Genomic DNA, 15,954 nt, shown 5'->3' with positions numbered 1-15,954 from the left:
GTGCCCTCCACCCCTCAGTGGTGTATAACCTCCGTCCCTGGCTGCGCCCCAACAACCCCCAGTGGTGTATAACCTCCGTCCCTGGCTGCGCCCCCCACTCAACCCCCAGTGGTGTATAACCTCCGTCCCTGGCTGTGCCCCCCACCCCCCAGTGGTGTATAACCTCCGTCCCTGGCTGCACCCCCGCACCCCTCAATGGTGTATAACCTCCGTCCCTGGCTGCACCCCCGCACCCCCCAATGGTGTATAACCTCCGTCCCTGGCTGCACCCCCGCACCCCCCAGTGGTGTATAACCTCCGTCCCTGGCTGCACCCCCGCACCCCCCAGTGGTGTATAACCTCCGTCCCTGGCTGCACCCCCGCACCCCCCAGTGGTGTATAACCTCCGGCCCGGGCTGCGCCCCCCCACTCAACCCCCAGTGGTGTATAACCTCCGTCCCTGGCTGCACCCCCGCACCCCCCAGTGGTGTATAACCTCCGTCCCTGGCTGCGCCCCCCCACCCCCCAGTGGTGTATAACCTCCGTCCATGGCTGCCCCCCGCACCCCCCCAGTGGTGTATAACCTCCGTCCCTGGCTGCACCCCCGCACCCCCCAGTGGTGTTTAACCTCCGTCCCTGGCTGCACCTCCGCACCCCCCAGTGGTGTAACACCTCCGTCCCTGGCTGCACCCCCGCACCCCCCAGTGGTGTATAACCTCCGTCCCTGGCTGCACCCCCGCACCCCCCAATGGTGTATAACCTCCGTCCCTGGCTGCACCCCCGCACCCCCCAGTGGTGTATAACCTCCGTCCCTGGCTGCACCCCCGCACCCCCCAGTGGTGTTTAACCTCCGTCCCTGGCTGCGCCCCCCCACCCCCCAGTGGTGTATAACCTCCGTCCATGGCTGCACCCCCGCACCCCCCAGTGGTGTATAACCTCCGTCCCTGGCTGCACCCCCGCACCCCCCAGCGGTGTATAACCTCCGCCCCTGGCTGCACCCCCGCACCCCCCAGTAGTGTTTATCCTCCGTCCCCAACTGTGCCCCCACCCCCCAGTGGTGTATAACCTCCGTCCCTGGTTGCGCCCCCGCACCCCCCAGTCGTATATAACCTCCGTCCCCAGTTGATCCCCCCCGATCCTCCCACCCCAGCGGTGTGTAATTTCTCCCTCCTGAATCTTCCATAACATGTGACTGATATTATTGAGAAGTGGAAGGAAACGCAGCAACTTTTACACGAGGTGGCGACCCTGTAACATTACTGAGCAGGGGGATGAGTGCTGAGGAGGAGACAGCTCTGCTGACCCCAAAACTGCAAAGTCTAGATCTCCTATGGTATAAGCACAAACACTGCGCCCCCGCCGGGAGCTTCATGGACGAGTAGCTGCATGCAGCCGTACATCACCAAGCACAATGCCCAGAGTTGGATGGAGTGGTGGAAAGACGCCATCACTGGACTCTGATGCATCTCGGAACAGGACACGTCTCCTCCATACTTCTCTATCAGCATCTGATGGAGGAGTCTGGGTTTGGTGACACCAAAAGGACATTACCCCCTGACTGCATTGTACCCCCTGTACAGATGATGGAGGAGGATAATGCTATGGGCTGTTATCAGGAGGCGGCCTCTTACTTCCAGTGATGGGAACATTACATTACTGATCCTGAGTTACCTCCTGTATTATACTCCAGAGCTGCACTCACTATTCTGCTGGTACAGTCGCTGTGTACATACATTACATTACTGATCCTGAGTTACATCCTGTATTATACTCCAGAGCTGCACTCACTATTCTGCTGGTGCAGTCACTGTGTACATACATTACTGTTCCTGAGTTACATCCTGTATTATACCCCCGAGCTGCACTCACTATTCTGCTGGTACAGTCGCTGTGTACATACATTACATTACTGATCCTGAGTTACCTCCTGTATTATACCCCAGAGCTGCACTCACTATTCTGCTGGTACAGTTGCTGTGTACATACAGTGGGGCAAAAAAAGTATTTAGTCAGTCAGCAATAGTGCAAGTTCCACCACTTAAAAAGATGAGAGGCGTCTGTAATTTACATCATAGGTAGACCTCAACTATGGGAGACAAACTGAGAAAAAAAAAAATCCAGAAAATCACATTGTCTGTTTTTTTTCATTTTATTTGCATATTATGGTGGAAAATAAGTATTTGGTCAGAAACAAAATTTCATCTCAATACTTTGTGATATATCCTTTGTTGGCAATGACAGAGGTCAAACGTTTTCTGTAAGTCTTCACAAGGTTGCCACACACTGTTGTTGGTATGTTGGCCCATTCCTCCATGCAGATCTCCTCTAGAGCAGTGATGTTTTTGGCTTTTCGCTTGGCAACACGGACTTTCAACTCCCTCCAAAGGTTTTCTATAGGGTTGAGATCTGGAGACTGGCTAGGCCACTCCAGGACCTTGAAATGCTTCTTACGAAGCCACTCCTTCGTTGCCCTGGCGGTGTGCTTTGGATCATTGTCATGTTGAAAGACCCAGCCACATTTCATCATCAATGCCCTTGCTGATGGAAGGTTTGCACTCAAAATCTCACGATACATGGCCCCATTCATTCTTTCATGTACCCGGATCAGTCGTCCTGGCCCCTTTGCAGAGAAACAGCCCCAAAGCATGATGTTTCCACCACCATGCTTTACAGTAGGTATGGTGTTTGATGGATGCAACTCAGTATTCTTTTTCCTCCAAACACGACAAGTTGTGTTTCTACCAAACAGTTCCAGTTTGGTTTCATCAGACCATAGGACATTCTCCCAAAACTCCTCTGGATCATCCAAATGCTCTCTAGCAAACTTCAGACGGGCCCGGACATGTACAGGCTTAAGCAGTGGGACACGTCTGGCACTGCAGGATCTGAGTCCATGGTGGCGTAGTGTGTTACTTATGGTAGGCCTTGTTACATTGAACTGCAGAGAGCTGGGACCATTCACTAGGTCCCCCCGCGTGGTTCTGGGATTTTTGCTCACCGTTCTTGTGATCATTCTGACCCCACGGGGTGGGATTTTGCGTGGAGCACCAGATCGAGGGAGATTATCAGTGGTCTTGTATGTCTTCCATTTTCTAATTATTGCTCCCACAGTTGATTTCTTTACTCCAAGCTGGTTGGCTATTGCAGATTCAGTCTTCCCAGCCTGGTGCAGGGCTACAATTTTGTTTCTGGTGTCCTTTGACAGCTCTTTGGTCTTCACCATAGTGGAGTTTGGAGTCAGACTGTTTGAGGGTGTGCACAGGTGTCTTTTTATACTGATAACAAGTTTAAACAGGTGCCATTACTACAGGTAATGAGTGGAGGAAAGAGGAGACTCTTAAAGAAGAAGTTACAGGTCTGTGAGAGCCAGAAATCTTGATTGCTTGTTTCTGACCAAATACTTATTTTCCACCATAATATGCAAATAAAATGAAAAAAAAAAAAACAGACAATGTGATTTTCTGGATTTTTTTTTCTCAGTTTGTCTCCCATAGTTGAGGTCTACCTATGATGTAAATTACAGACGCCTCTCATCTTTTTAAGTGGTGGAACTTGCACTATTGCTGACTGACTAAATACTTTTTTGCCCCACTGTACATTACATTACTGATCCTGAGTTACCTCCTGTATTATACCCCAGAGCTGCACTCACTATTCTGCTGGTGCAGTCACTGTGTACATACATTACATTAATACATATGGCGCTGGGTGTAATGGGGAGAGGATTTGCACACGTCTCTAGGGAGAACACAGGACTGTATGGTACAGACGTCTCTCTTACCACGGGGAGGGTCAGCCACGTTGCCACGATCCGATCAGTCAGCCACCGATACCAGCTCGGGGACACAAATATCAAAGGCAGAAATGGGCCAAGCATGAAAATGCTCCCGAAAAAACTTCCCAAAAACAAAGTGCAGACAAAGTAGACCCCTCTCCATGACACCATGGCTCTGAAATGCAATAGAACAGAGTTAAATTAATGGAAACAAACGCATTTCCCTCCAATAGTAACATCCCCCAAGTGTCGCAGCCTGGCCTCTGCTTTCCCCATAGTAGTCACAGCACAGCCCATTTCTTCTGATCCTCCCCACCCGCACAGTCCCACACTGCCCCCTTGGCCTAAGGCCTCTTTCACACATCAGTTTTTTGTCATCAGTCACAATCCGTTGTTTTTTGAAAAAAACAGAATCCAGCGACTGATGCCGCTGGATCCGTTTTTTCTTTTCTCATTGACTGGTATTAGCAACGGATTCTGACTGATGGCCGCACGTTTCATCCGTCGTTCCGTCGGATCCGTCAGAAATTTCAGAAATTCTTTTTCCGTCGTCCGGAGACGACGCACACAGTAACGCTTTTTGTCTACGTCGAAAAGTCGGACAGTGACGGATCCAGCGCCGTCCGTCATTGGCTATAATGGAAGCCTATGGGCGCAGGTTCTGTCGCTGCACTTCAAAAGACGGAATCCGGCAATGCCATATACAAAAATTAGACCAAAAGTAAAGTGACAGTGCATAAGAATCCAATTATGTTCAGGTAACTTAAGAGTACATAATAGCGTTAACAATGCTAATCGGGCAAATGCCGAATAAAGAGCATAAAAAAATATAAAGGGCTTACATGTGGATGAAGCTCTAACCCCCGCCTGCCGCCCCAACGCGCGTTTCGCCGTATGCACTAAAGACACTTTAAGTGTAAATATATGTTTACATTGCTCTAGGGATATGACTGTGTGCACTGAGACTTTATAATTATATATTTTCTTATTAGCATTGTATTTATTATGATATTGGCACTTTATTTAAGATGAATTATTTAATTTTTGATTGTGGGCTATACTGTGTAAATCCCATTAAGGAGAAACCATTCTATATACAGTGCCTTGTGAAAGTATTCGGCCCCCTGGAACTTTTCAACCTTTTCCCACATATCATGCTTCAAACATAAAGATACCAAATGTAAATTTTTGGTGAAGAATCAACAAGTTGGACACAATTGTTAAGTTGAACAAAATTTATTGGTTATTTTACATTTTTGTGGAAATTCAAAAACTGAGAAGTGGGGCGTGCAATATTATTCGGCCCCTTTACTTTCAGTGCAGCAAACTCACTCCAGAAGTTCATTGTGGATCTCTGAATGATCCAATGTTGTCCTAAATGACTAATGATGATAAATATAATCCACCTGTGTGTAACCAAGTCTCCGTATAAATGCACCTGCTCTGTGATAGTCTCAGGGTTCTGTTTGGAGCACAGAGAACATCATGAAGACCAAGAAACACAACAGGCAGGTCCGTGATACTGTTATGGAGAAGTTTACAGCCGGATTTGGATACAAAATGATTTCCAAAACTTTTAACATCCCAAGGAGCACTGTGCAAGCGATCATATTGAAATGGAAGGAGTATCATACCACTGCAAATCTACCAAGACCCGGCCGTTCCTCTAAACTTTCATCTCAAACAAGGAGAAGACTGATCAGAGATGCAGCCAAGAGGCCCATGATCACTCTGGATGAACTGCAGAGATCTACAGCTGATTTGGGACAGTCTGTCCATAGGACAACAATCATTCGTACACTGCACAAATCTGGCCTTTATGGAAGAGTGGCAAGAAGAAAGCCATTTCTCAACGATATCCAAAAAAAGTGTTGTTTAAAGTTTGCAACAAGCCACCTGGGAGACACACCAAACATGTGGAAGAAGGTGCTCTGGTCAGATGAAACCAAAAATTGAACTTTTTGGCAACAATGCCAAACAATATGTTTGGCGTAAAGGCAACACAGCTCATCACCTTCAACACACCATCCCCACTGTCAAACATGGTGGTGGCAGCATCATGGTTTGGGCCTGCTTTTCTTCAGCAGGGACAGGGAAGATGGTTAAAATTGATGGGAAGATGGATGGAGCCAAATACAGGACCATTCTTGAAGAAAACCTGTTGGAGTCTGCAAAAGACCTGAGACTGGGACGGAGATTTGTCTTCCAACAAGACAATGATCCCAAACATAAAGCCAAATCTACAATGGAATGGTTCACAAATAAACGTATCCAGGTGTTAGAATGGCCAAGTCACAGTCCAGACCTGAATCCAATCGAGAATCTGTGGAAAGAGCTGAAAACTGCTGTTCACAAATGATCTCCATCCAACCTCACTGAGCGCGAGCTGTTTGCCAAGGAAGAATGGGCGAGAGGTTCAGTCTCTCCATGTACAAAACTGATAGAGACAAACCCCAAGAGACTGCAGCTGTAATCGCAGCAAAAGGTGGCGCAACAAAGTATTAAGTTACAGGGGCCTAATAATATTGCACGCCCCACTTTTCAGTTTTTGAATTTCCACAAAAATTTAAAATAACCAATAAATTTCGTTCAACTTCACAATTGTGTCCCACTTGTTGTTGATTCTTCATCAAAAATTTACATTTGGTATCTTTATGTTTGAAGCATGATATGTGGGAAAAGGCTGAAAAGTTCCAGGGGGCCGAATACTTTCACAAGGCACTGTTCAGGAGCTTTATTGGCATTATCTTGTGGCTGAACGTTCCCCTTTTTCCTGCTTGTTTAGCGTTACTCTTTTTGAGATATATACAATTTGTCTATTTAATAAAATTATTGATAATATTAAATAACTCTTGACCTCATTTTTTTCGCTCGAGTTGAGCGTGAAGTAGGTTTTGCTTGTTGTACACGAGGACAGAAGCGGAAATGTGGAAGTTCATATATCGCCCCCTCACCTCCTCTCGCCCCGTTCTACCTTCCACTTTTCTAAACTCATATTATGTTATTTATAGCAAAAGTGTGTTGTGAATAATTACACCGATTGTTACGTAAGGCGACGTAAACCGGGGACAAAGGATGAATCACCCGGCTCCCGAGCGTCGCTCGCTTCATTTTCATAACATCGTGTCGGCCTGTTTACAACCATTAGATAATTACCCGGTGACTACATAATAGTAAGAAACACGAGGCGCAATTACCATAATCCCAGACGTGGTATATAGAGAAGGAGTCATCACATCCTCTTACATGGAGACGCAGCCTGGGGTCATGGACGCTGCCCATGGGGACGCTGAACGGCGCACCTGCTGGGGTCATGGATGCTGCCCATGGGGAGACTGCGCGGCGCACCTGCTTGGGTCATGGACGCTGCCCATGGGGAGACTGCGCGGCACACCTGCTGGGGTCATGGACGCTGCCCATGGGAACGCTGAACGGCGCACCTGCTGGGGTCATGGACGCTGCCCATGGGAACGCTGCGTGGCGCACCTGCTGGGGTCATGGACGCTGCCCATGGGGACGCTGAACGGCGCACCTGCTGGGGTCATGGACGCTGCCCATGGGGAGACTGCGCGGCGCACCTGCTGGGGTCATGGACGCTGCCCATGGGGACGCTGAACGGCGCACCTGCTGGGGTCATGGACGCTGCCCATGGGGACGCTGAACGGTGCACCTGCTGGGGTCATGGACGCTGCCCATGGGGAGACTGCGCAGCGCACCTGCTGGGGTCATGGACGCTGCCCATGGGGACGCTGAACGGCGCACCTGCTGGGGTCATGGACGCTGCCCATGGGGACGCTGAACGGCGCACCTGCTGGGGTCATGGACGCTGCCCATGGGGACGCTGAACGGCGCACCTGCTTGGGTCATGGACGCTGCCCATGGGGAGACTGCGCGGCGCACCTGCTGGGGTCATGGACGCTGCCCATGGGAACGCTGAACGGCGCACCTGCTGGGGTCATGGACGCTGCCCATGGGAACGCTGCGTGGCGCACCTGCTGGGGTCATGGACGCTGCCCATGGGGACGCTGAACGGCGCACCTGCTGGGGTCATGGACGCTGCCCATGGGAACGCTGAACGGCGCACCTGCTGGGGTCATGGACGCTGCCCATGGGGACGCTGAACGGCGCACCTGCTGGGGTCATGGATGCTGCCCATGGGGAGACTGCGCGGCGCACCTGCTTGGGTCATGGACGCTGCCCATGGGGAGACTGCGCGGCGCACCTGCTGGGGTCATGGACGCTGCCCATGGGAACGCTGAACGGCGCACCTGCTGGGGTCATGGACGCTGCCCATGGGAACGCTGAGCGGCGCACCTGCTGGGGTCATGGACGCTGCCCATGGGGAGACTGCGCGGCGCACCTGCTGGGGTCATGGACGCTGCCCATGGGAACGCTGAGCGGCGCACCTGCTTGGGTCATGGACGCTGCCCATGGGGAGACTGCGCGGCGCACCTGCTGGGGTCATGGACGCTGCCCATGGGAACGCTGAACGGCGCACCTGCTGGGGTCATGGACGCTGCCCATGGGGACGCTGAACGGCGCACCTGCTGGGGTCATGGATGCTGCCCATGGGGAGACTGCGCGGCGCACCTGCTTGGGTCATGGACGCTGCCCATGGGGAGACTGCGCGGCGCACCTGCTGGGGTCATGGACGCTGCCCATGGGAACGCTGAACGGCGCACCTGCTGGGGTCATGGACGCTGCCCATGGGGATGCTGAGCGGCGCAACTGCTGGGGTCATGGATGCTGCCCATGGGGATGCAGCACGGTGCATGAGGATGCTGAGTGGCGCAACTGCTGGGGTTATGGACGCTGCCCATGGGGACACCCAGCGGCGCAACTGCTGGGGTCATGGATGCTGCCCATGGGGATGCAGCGCGGTGCACCTGCTGGGGTCATGGACGTGCCCACGAGGACACTGCACAGTGCACCTGCTGCAGTCACGGATGGGGACATGGTGCAGCCTGCCTGCTGGAATTGGCATGGTGACATTTTAGAGTGGAGGGAGCAAAAAGGCGGTTGCTCACCTGTACCCCACCTTGGGATGGTATCTAAGGGTTGGTCAGCCCGGTGGATATCTGCCTTCCCAACAGATCTCGGTGCAGATTGTGACACAGTAATCAGGGCGTGCCATCGGTAATATCAGGGCATGCGTGTGCCAATCTGTGGGGTTGGCCAAGTGCCATGCTGTAAGATATAGGATCAGTAAAATCCAGCATCCTTTTATTAAACTCTTAGAAAACCTTTGCTGGTATTTTTTATTTACTATTCTAATTTCCTGAGATAATGACTTTTGGGTTGTCATTGGCTGTAAGCCATAATCATCAACACTAACAGAAATAAACCCGTGACATAGATCACTCTGTGTGTAATGACTCTATAGAATAGAGGAGAGGCACTGTTTGTATTGAAGAACTGAAATAAATTCACTTTTTGATGATATTCTCATTTTGTGAGAAGCTTCTGTAGATTGAAATCAGAGAGTGTGAGGTCATTGTAAGGAGGCAGCGCGTCCACCAGAGCCAGGACCGGCTCCGTACCATGAGGACAGGTGGAGGCGGGTGTCACAGGGTCCTTCTCTGATACCGCACAATCAACAGAGTGAGGGAAGGGTGAACAATCCTAAGACCTTTATTATTGGCAAAACTAAAAAGGTGCATAAACAATCCTCCACACTGAGGATACAATAGTCCAGAACACGAATGCAGTAGGGTTGCAAGGACAAGCTCCACCGCAGCAATCCTCCATTTTTAGAAGGGGCTTTATGTGCAGCCATTGCCCTGCAGCTAGGCAAGAGAGATAGAGGTGGAAACAGCAAAATGCAGGTACAAGATACAGAAAAGCAGAGCACGTACTAAAAACCACTTGTTAACAGCTGACATGCATTCACAAGCTCAGGGTTCAGTTTCAGACAGGAGGGAGATGAGGAGTGAATGCCAGGAGGAAGGAATGGAAACTGCGGGGTTGATGTTCCAGAGTGACCAGCTAACTCTCTCCTCCATCCCTCCTAATGATCAGCTCAATCCTTCTCTTTAGTTCCGCCACTTTCCTCTCTGGGTTTGGCCCCGCCAAAGATAGAGTGAGGATTGGCTACTTGATTGAGAGGGGTTCCAACTGTCCGGGGTTTAAGCTGAAGTCGTGGTCTCTGTGCTCTTTCCTCTTCTGTAGTTTCTCTGAAGTCCATCGAACCTCCACGTGGTCCTGATATGCAGCGTCCAGGACGTGAAGCTGGTGGTCCTCATCGATTACTAGGTCCACCGCGACCTCCCCTACCTCCTCTGCCTCCTAAAAAGTCGTCATCTCTAAATCCTCCTCTGTCATCAGATCCACTTTTCCTGAACCCAAAGCCACCTTTGTCTTGTTTTCTGCGTTCTGCTATATCCACTCGCAAAGAAGGTTCCCCTAAAAGCAACTCTGATGCGGTTCGTGGTGGTTGCTCCCCGGTGCGGTCCGGATGACGTAGTGCTTGAAGGGCCTGTAGTCGGGTGACTGCTCCCACAAATTGGCACTGTAACTCCCCAATGTCGTTCCCAAGGAGGATATCTGCAGGAAGTCCTCCCATAACTCCAATCCAGCACAGTTTTTCTCCACAACCATAATCCAAACGCATAGAATCTCACTGTATATATTTGCGGGCACCCCCCCGCCAGGACAATGGGAATTCCCGGACCCTGGTAAATTGCCTCGGGTCGAACCACACGGGGGTCAGCGATAGTCAAGAATGCCCCCGTGTCTCTAAATCCTGACACTTTGTATCCATCAATAAAGGCATCCTGCAGGTGGCGTTGCCGTTGTTCTGAGTAGGTAAAGGACAGAGTCCGGAGTCCGTACACTCCAGGAGGGGTATCTATGGTGCCGTGGTCGGTGGTCCACTCTGGTGGGGGTGGTGGTAGCTCTTCCTCAGGTGTGGTGGAATGTAAAAGATGCACTGGACAAGGTGGGGCTGCGTGGGGCTCCCTCCGAATCCTGGAGGGACAGCCAGACTGCAAATGTTCAGGTTGCCCACACCCATAACACCTCCTCTCTGTGATACCCCCAGGTCGTGGTCGGAACTGTTGGGGCCTAGGATTGTGAGGCGTGATTGTCATCGGCTTGCGACTAGGTGGAAGGGAAGATATAATTGGAGGGGGATGGGGCGCGGGAGCAGGTCGTGGTTCATTGTCCAGAAGCCTCCTCCATTGCGGCCGGATAGTAAGGGCTTCATCGGCCAGGGCTGCAGCTCTATCCACGGTACACGGCGTGCGCTCCCGGACCCATTCCCGTACCTCTGCAGGGCACTTGGCAAGAAATTGTTCTATAAGGAACGCCTGTATAACATCTTCCACAGTAAAGGCGTTTTCTGCTTCCAGCCATCTCCGACATGCCTGGGACATCTTATGTGCATACAGTGGCATTTAAAAGTCTGGGCACCCCTGATCAAAATTACTGTTATTGTGACCAGTTAAGCAAGTTGAAGATGGAATGATCTCTAAAAGGGCTAAACTTAAAGATGACACATTTTCTCTGTATTTTAGGCCAAAAAAATTATATATTGTCATTTTTTACATTTTAAAAATTAGAATAAGGAAAATAGGCCAATGCAAAAGTTTGGGCACCCTGCATAGTTAGTACCTAGTAGCACTCCCTTTTAAAATATCACAGCTTGTAAACACTTTTAGTAGCCAGCCAAGAGTCTTTCAATTCTTGTTTGATGGATTTTCATCCATTGTTCCTTGGAAAATTCTTCCATTTCTGTGAGATTCCTGGGTCGTCTTCCATGCACTGCTATTTTGAGGACTAGCCACAGATTTTCAATGATGATCGAATCGGGGGACTGTGAGGGCCATTGAAAAACCTCCAGCTATCGCCTTTTGAGGTCGTCTATTGTGGATCTTGATGTGTGTGATCATTATCCATTTGTAGAAGCAATCCTGTTTTCAAATTCAGCTTTTTTACACATGGTGTTATGTTTGCGTCAATAATTTGTTGAAATTTCATTGAATCCATTCTTCCCTCTACCTGTGAAATGTTCCCTGTGCCATTGTCTGCAACACAACTCCAAAGCATGATTGATCCATCCCCATGCTTAATGGTTTGAGAGATGTTCTTTTCCTGAAATTCTATGCAATTTTTTCTCTGCAAATACCTTTGATCATTGCGACCAAAGAGTTTTATTTTAACTTCAACGATTCACAGGACTTGTTTCTAAAATGCATTGGGCTTGTTTAGATGTTCATTTGCATACCTCTGATGCTAAATTTTATGGTGAGGGTGCAGGAGAGGTTTTCTTCTGATGACTCTTCCATGAAGGCCATATTTGATAAGATGTCTCTGAACAGTAGAACAATTACCACAACTCCAGAATCTGTTAAATCTTTCTGAAGGTCTTTTGCAGTCAAGTGGGGGTTCTGATATGCCTTTCTAGCAATCCTTCAAGCAGCTCTCTCTGAAATTTTGCTTGGCCTTCCAGACCTTATCTTGACCTCCACTGTTCCTGTAAACTGCTATTTCTGAATTACATATTGAACTGAGGAAAGGACAACTTGAAAACGCTTTGCTATCTTCTTATACACTTCTCCTGCTTTGTGGGCCTCCACCATTTTCAGAGTGCTAGGCAGCTGCTTAAAAGAACCCATGGTGGCTGTTTTTTCGCACAAGGTTAGAGGAGGCTATGTGTTTCTAAACCTGTGGAATCTGCATCAGCTGGCCTTTCCTAACATTGAGGGTGAACAAGCCATATCCCTTACAGGCTAATTAAGGTCTGAAACCTTGGTCAAAGTTATCTGAGCACACAAATCTCCAAAGGTGCCCAAACTTTAGCATTGGACCATTTTTCTTTTTGTGATTTTTAAAATGTGAAACAAATGTGTCATCTTTAACTTTAGGCCTTTCAGAGATCATTTTATCTTCAACTTGCTTAACTGTTCACAATAACAGTAATTTTGACTAAACTTTTGCATGCCACTGTACATCCTAAACGATCCCCCCGTGGTGCATGGGAGGTTTCAGAACTTGGTCCTATATGAGTCTGGGGTGATAGCATGGTAATCCAAGATAGTCTGCTTTACAATGTTATAATCCCGATTCCGCGGTGCGTCAATGGTTCGGTAAGCCTCCGCCATGCTTCCGTTCAGGAGTCCCACTAACAAACGCATCCAGCTAGAGTGGGGCACCTCCATCACAGCACACTGCTGCTCAAAGTCTTTGAAGAACCTCTCCACATCTCTGGAAACCTCATCAAATGGCTTAAACTCTGTCCGGGTGATCCGTACAGGCTCCCGGATTGTTGGGGTTACACTCCACATTGTATTACTCCCTCTTTCAAGCTCCATTGCTTCTTGTCTCTGCTGTGCCCAACGGGCAGCCTCCTCCTTGTACTCCTGAGAGATGCCAGGGCCCAGAACCGCCATCTCTTCTTTGTACCAAAACAACCACTGTTTTTTTGGGGTGGGGATCCCTGTCATCAGTGCTTGTCCTTCAGACATCTCGGAGGAGGTGGCCGGGCTAGCGCCCACCAATAGGTCAATTAAGGCTTCTTTAGTCACTCAACTGGTAGTTCAGGCCCAGGTCTTTGGCTCTCTCCTGTAAACTGGATACAGTCCAATTTCTGTACTCACTCTGTGGGTGGTTCTCCATTGGGCTACGCTCTGTTGATCCCATTGCTGCCACCAGTTGTCACGGGGTCCTTCTCCGATATCACACAATCAACAGAGCGCGGGAAGTGTGAACAATCCCAAGACCTTTATTACAGGCAAAATTAGAAGGTCCATAAACAATCCACCACACTGAGGATACAATAGTCCAGAACACGAAAGCAGTTCAGTAACAGGATGAATGTCCAAGGAGATGAGAGTCCAGTAATCCAGCAGAGGATAAAATGGGTCCATATGCTTCCCCTTCTCACTGACGTCCGTCTTCACACGATCATCATCACACATGGTCTGACTTCCCCAGCCCCCTCCTTATGTCCAGGGGTAGTCAGACAGGTCGGGGTGGTTTTCAGGCCTCCCAGACCTGACAAAGGTGTCTCGGGGATTAAGGCACCACAGGGGGTCCATCAAGAGGCATAGATACAGTCAGGCCGCAGACAGTAAGTGAGCTAATTCAATTATCAGACTTTTGGAAGGTAATTGAGACTCTAGACAATATGGAGAATACACGGAATGATACAGGGCAACAAGAGAACACTATGGAAATCCGTAAAATATAAATAGACACAAAATGATACCCACATAACATATCACACCATCGCAGCGGGGAACCCCAACATTAAAGGACAGAAAAGTATACAAGATAGCAGGGGGTTGTGCTAAATCTCATCAAAAAAATAGTACATCATGGATGGGCCCTGAGACACAGAAGAAGTGGAGTTTCAGCTGGACGGCGGCTGCACACGAGACTGACTCTGCCGCCAGGAATAGGGGACGTAGGGAGCTTTGGAGATGCATACCAACCACCTACAGCACTTCTATCATGTGTCAAGACAAAAAATAGAATTAGACTTACCGGTAATTCGGTTTCTAGGAACCTTCCACAACAGCCACCTTGGAGGCTGTCTTCCCGCCCTAATAGGGGACAGGAACACAAAGAGGTTAAATAACCCTCCCCTTCCTGCTACCTCAGTGTTTTTTCTGAATGTACTAGCATGAATAGTTACCGCCAGTAGAGCAGGAATCATCAGATATTATATAGGGAGGGAAATTAGTGCTGTTGTGGAAGGTTCCTAGAAACCGAATTACCGGTAAGTCTAATTCTATTTTCTCTAGTCACCTTCCACGACAGCCACCTTGGAGTCATGCCAACGTTAATTTTTTAGGGAGGGACTACGGCTTGCAAGACGCGTCTGCCGAACGTCAGATCCCTATTGAAATCCAGTGTATAGTGCCTGGTAAAGGTGTGCACAGAGGACCAGGTGGCCGCTCTGCATACAGTACCTGCTCCGAAGACGTATTTCCTCTTGCTGTCCAGGACATAGCGACTGATCGAGTGGAGTGGGCTTTTAACGATCCGGGAGGAGAGAGATGTCTTGAAGAATATGCCAGGGAGATGGACTGCTTGATCCAACCTGCTATCATGCTCTTTGCCGCTTTCTTCCCCTCATTTCTTCCCGAATACTGAAGGAACAAGTTCTGATCGATTCTCCAATCCTTAGTTGCCTCGAGGTAGCGGAGAACTACCCTGCGGACGTCCAAGGTATGAAATTTTCCTTCCTTCGGATTAAAAAAATTTGGGCAAAATGAGGGCAACACAATATCTTGACTTCTATGAAAGTCTGACACCACTTTGGGCATAAAGGAGGGGTCTAGATGCAGTACTATACTGTCTGAATTGAGTAGGAGGTAAGGTTCCTGTACTGAAAGGGCCAGTAGCCACCCACCCGTCTAGCCGATGTGATTGCCACAAGAAACACCGTTTTAAGTGTGAGAATTTTTAATGGGATTTCTGACAGGGGCTCAAACGGGACCTGTGTTAGGCTATTGAGTACTAAATTAAGATCCCAGGGAGGAACCCGATTAGGGAGCGAAGGGCGAATTCTGCCTGCCGCTGTCATGAACCGCTTGACCCAGTGGTGTTTGGCAAGGTCTTGGTCAAAAAAAGAACTAAGGGCAGATACCTATACTTTCAACGTACTTGGAGTAAGCCCTAGATCTAACCTTTTCTGCAGGAAGTCTAGTATTTGGGCAATATTTGGGTGGGTGGGGTCAGGGGCCCCCGGAAGGCACCAGGAGGAAAATTTTTTCCATACTTTGCCGTAAATTGCATTTGTTACCGGCTTTCTACTTTTTTGAAGGGTCCGGATTACCTCATCCGACAACCCTTTGGCCCTCAGAATGTTGGCCTCAATAACCAAGCTGCTAGACATAACTTGGTTGGGTTCGGGTGTAGTAATGGACCCTGAAAAAGGAGGTCGGTCTTCTGGGGTAGAAGCAAGGGACCTTCCTGGGCCATGTCCAACAGAGCGCTGTACAAGCTTCGTCCTGGCCACATGGGAGCCACCAGGATTGTCGCGACCCCGTCCGCTCTGATCTTTTGTAACGTTTTTGCCAGCATCGGGATTGGTGTAAAGGCGTAGGCCAGTCTGAAGACCCATGGATGGGCAAATGCATCCGTCCCCTGGGCTCCGTATGTGGGACTGAGGGAGAAATAGGTCGCTGCTTATGTATTTTGCGCATTTGCGAACAGGTCGATCTCTGGGTCTCCCCATCTCGAGGCTAGAGCCT

General features: G+C 49.5%; 1 protein-coding gene and 1 pseudogene across 1 annotated transcript in view; both read right to left on the bottom strand.

The window, feature by feature from the left end:
- LCLAT1 (lysocardiolipin acyltransferase 1) overlaps positions 1-15,954 on the bottom strand; it is a 116,570-nt gene that overhangs the window by 85,217 nt on the left and 15,399 nt on the right. Inside the window, exon 2 of the mRNA XM_073556359.1 lies at positions 3,761-3,929. Within this exon, the coding sequence (XP_073412460.1) occupies positions 3,761-3,925 (165 nt within the window). The 5' untranslated portion in view covers positions 3,926-3,929. The remainder of the gene's footprint in view (positions 1-3,760; positions 3,930-15,954) is intronic.
- Positions 8,489-10,903, bottom strand: LOC141059985 (eukaryotic translation initiation factor 4H pseudogene; annotated as a pseudogene).

The sequence above is a fragment of the Dendrobates tinctorius genome, unplaced genomic scaffold (assembly GCF_039654945.1).
Source record: "Dendrobates tinctorius isolate UK_male_01 unplaced genomic scaffold, ASM3965494v1 ptg000232l, whole genome shotgun sequence".
NCBI classification, from domain to species: domain Eukaryota; kingdom Metazoa; phylum Chordata; class Amphibia; order Anura; family Dendrobatidae; genus Dendrobates; species Dendrobates tinctorius.
Note: the sequence above shows the minus strand (reverse complement) of the source record. Positions and strands in the feature narration are given on the sequence as shown.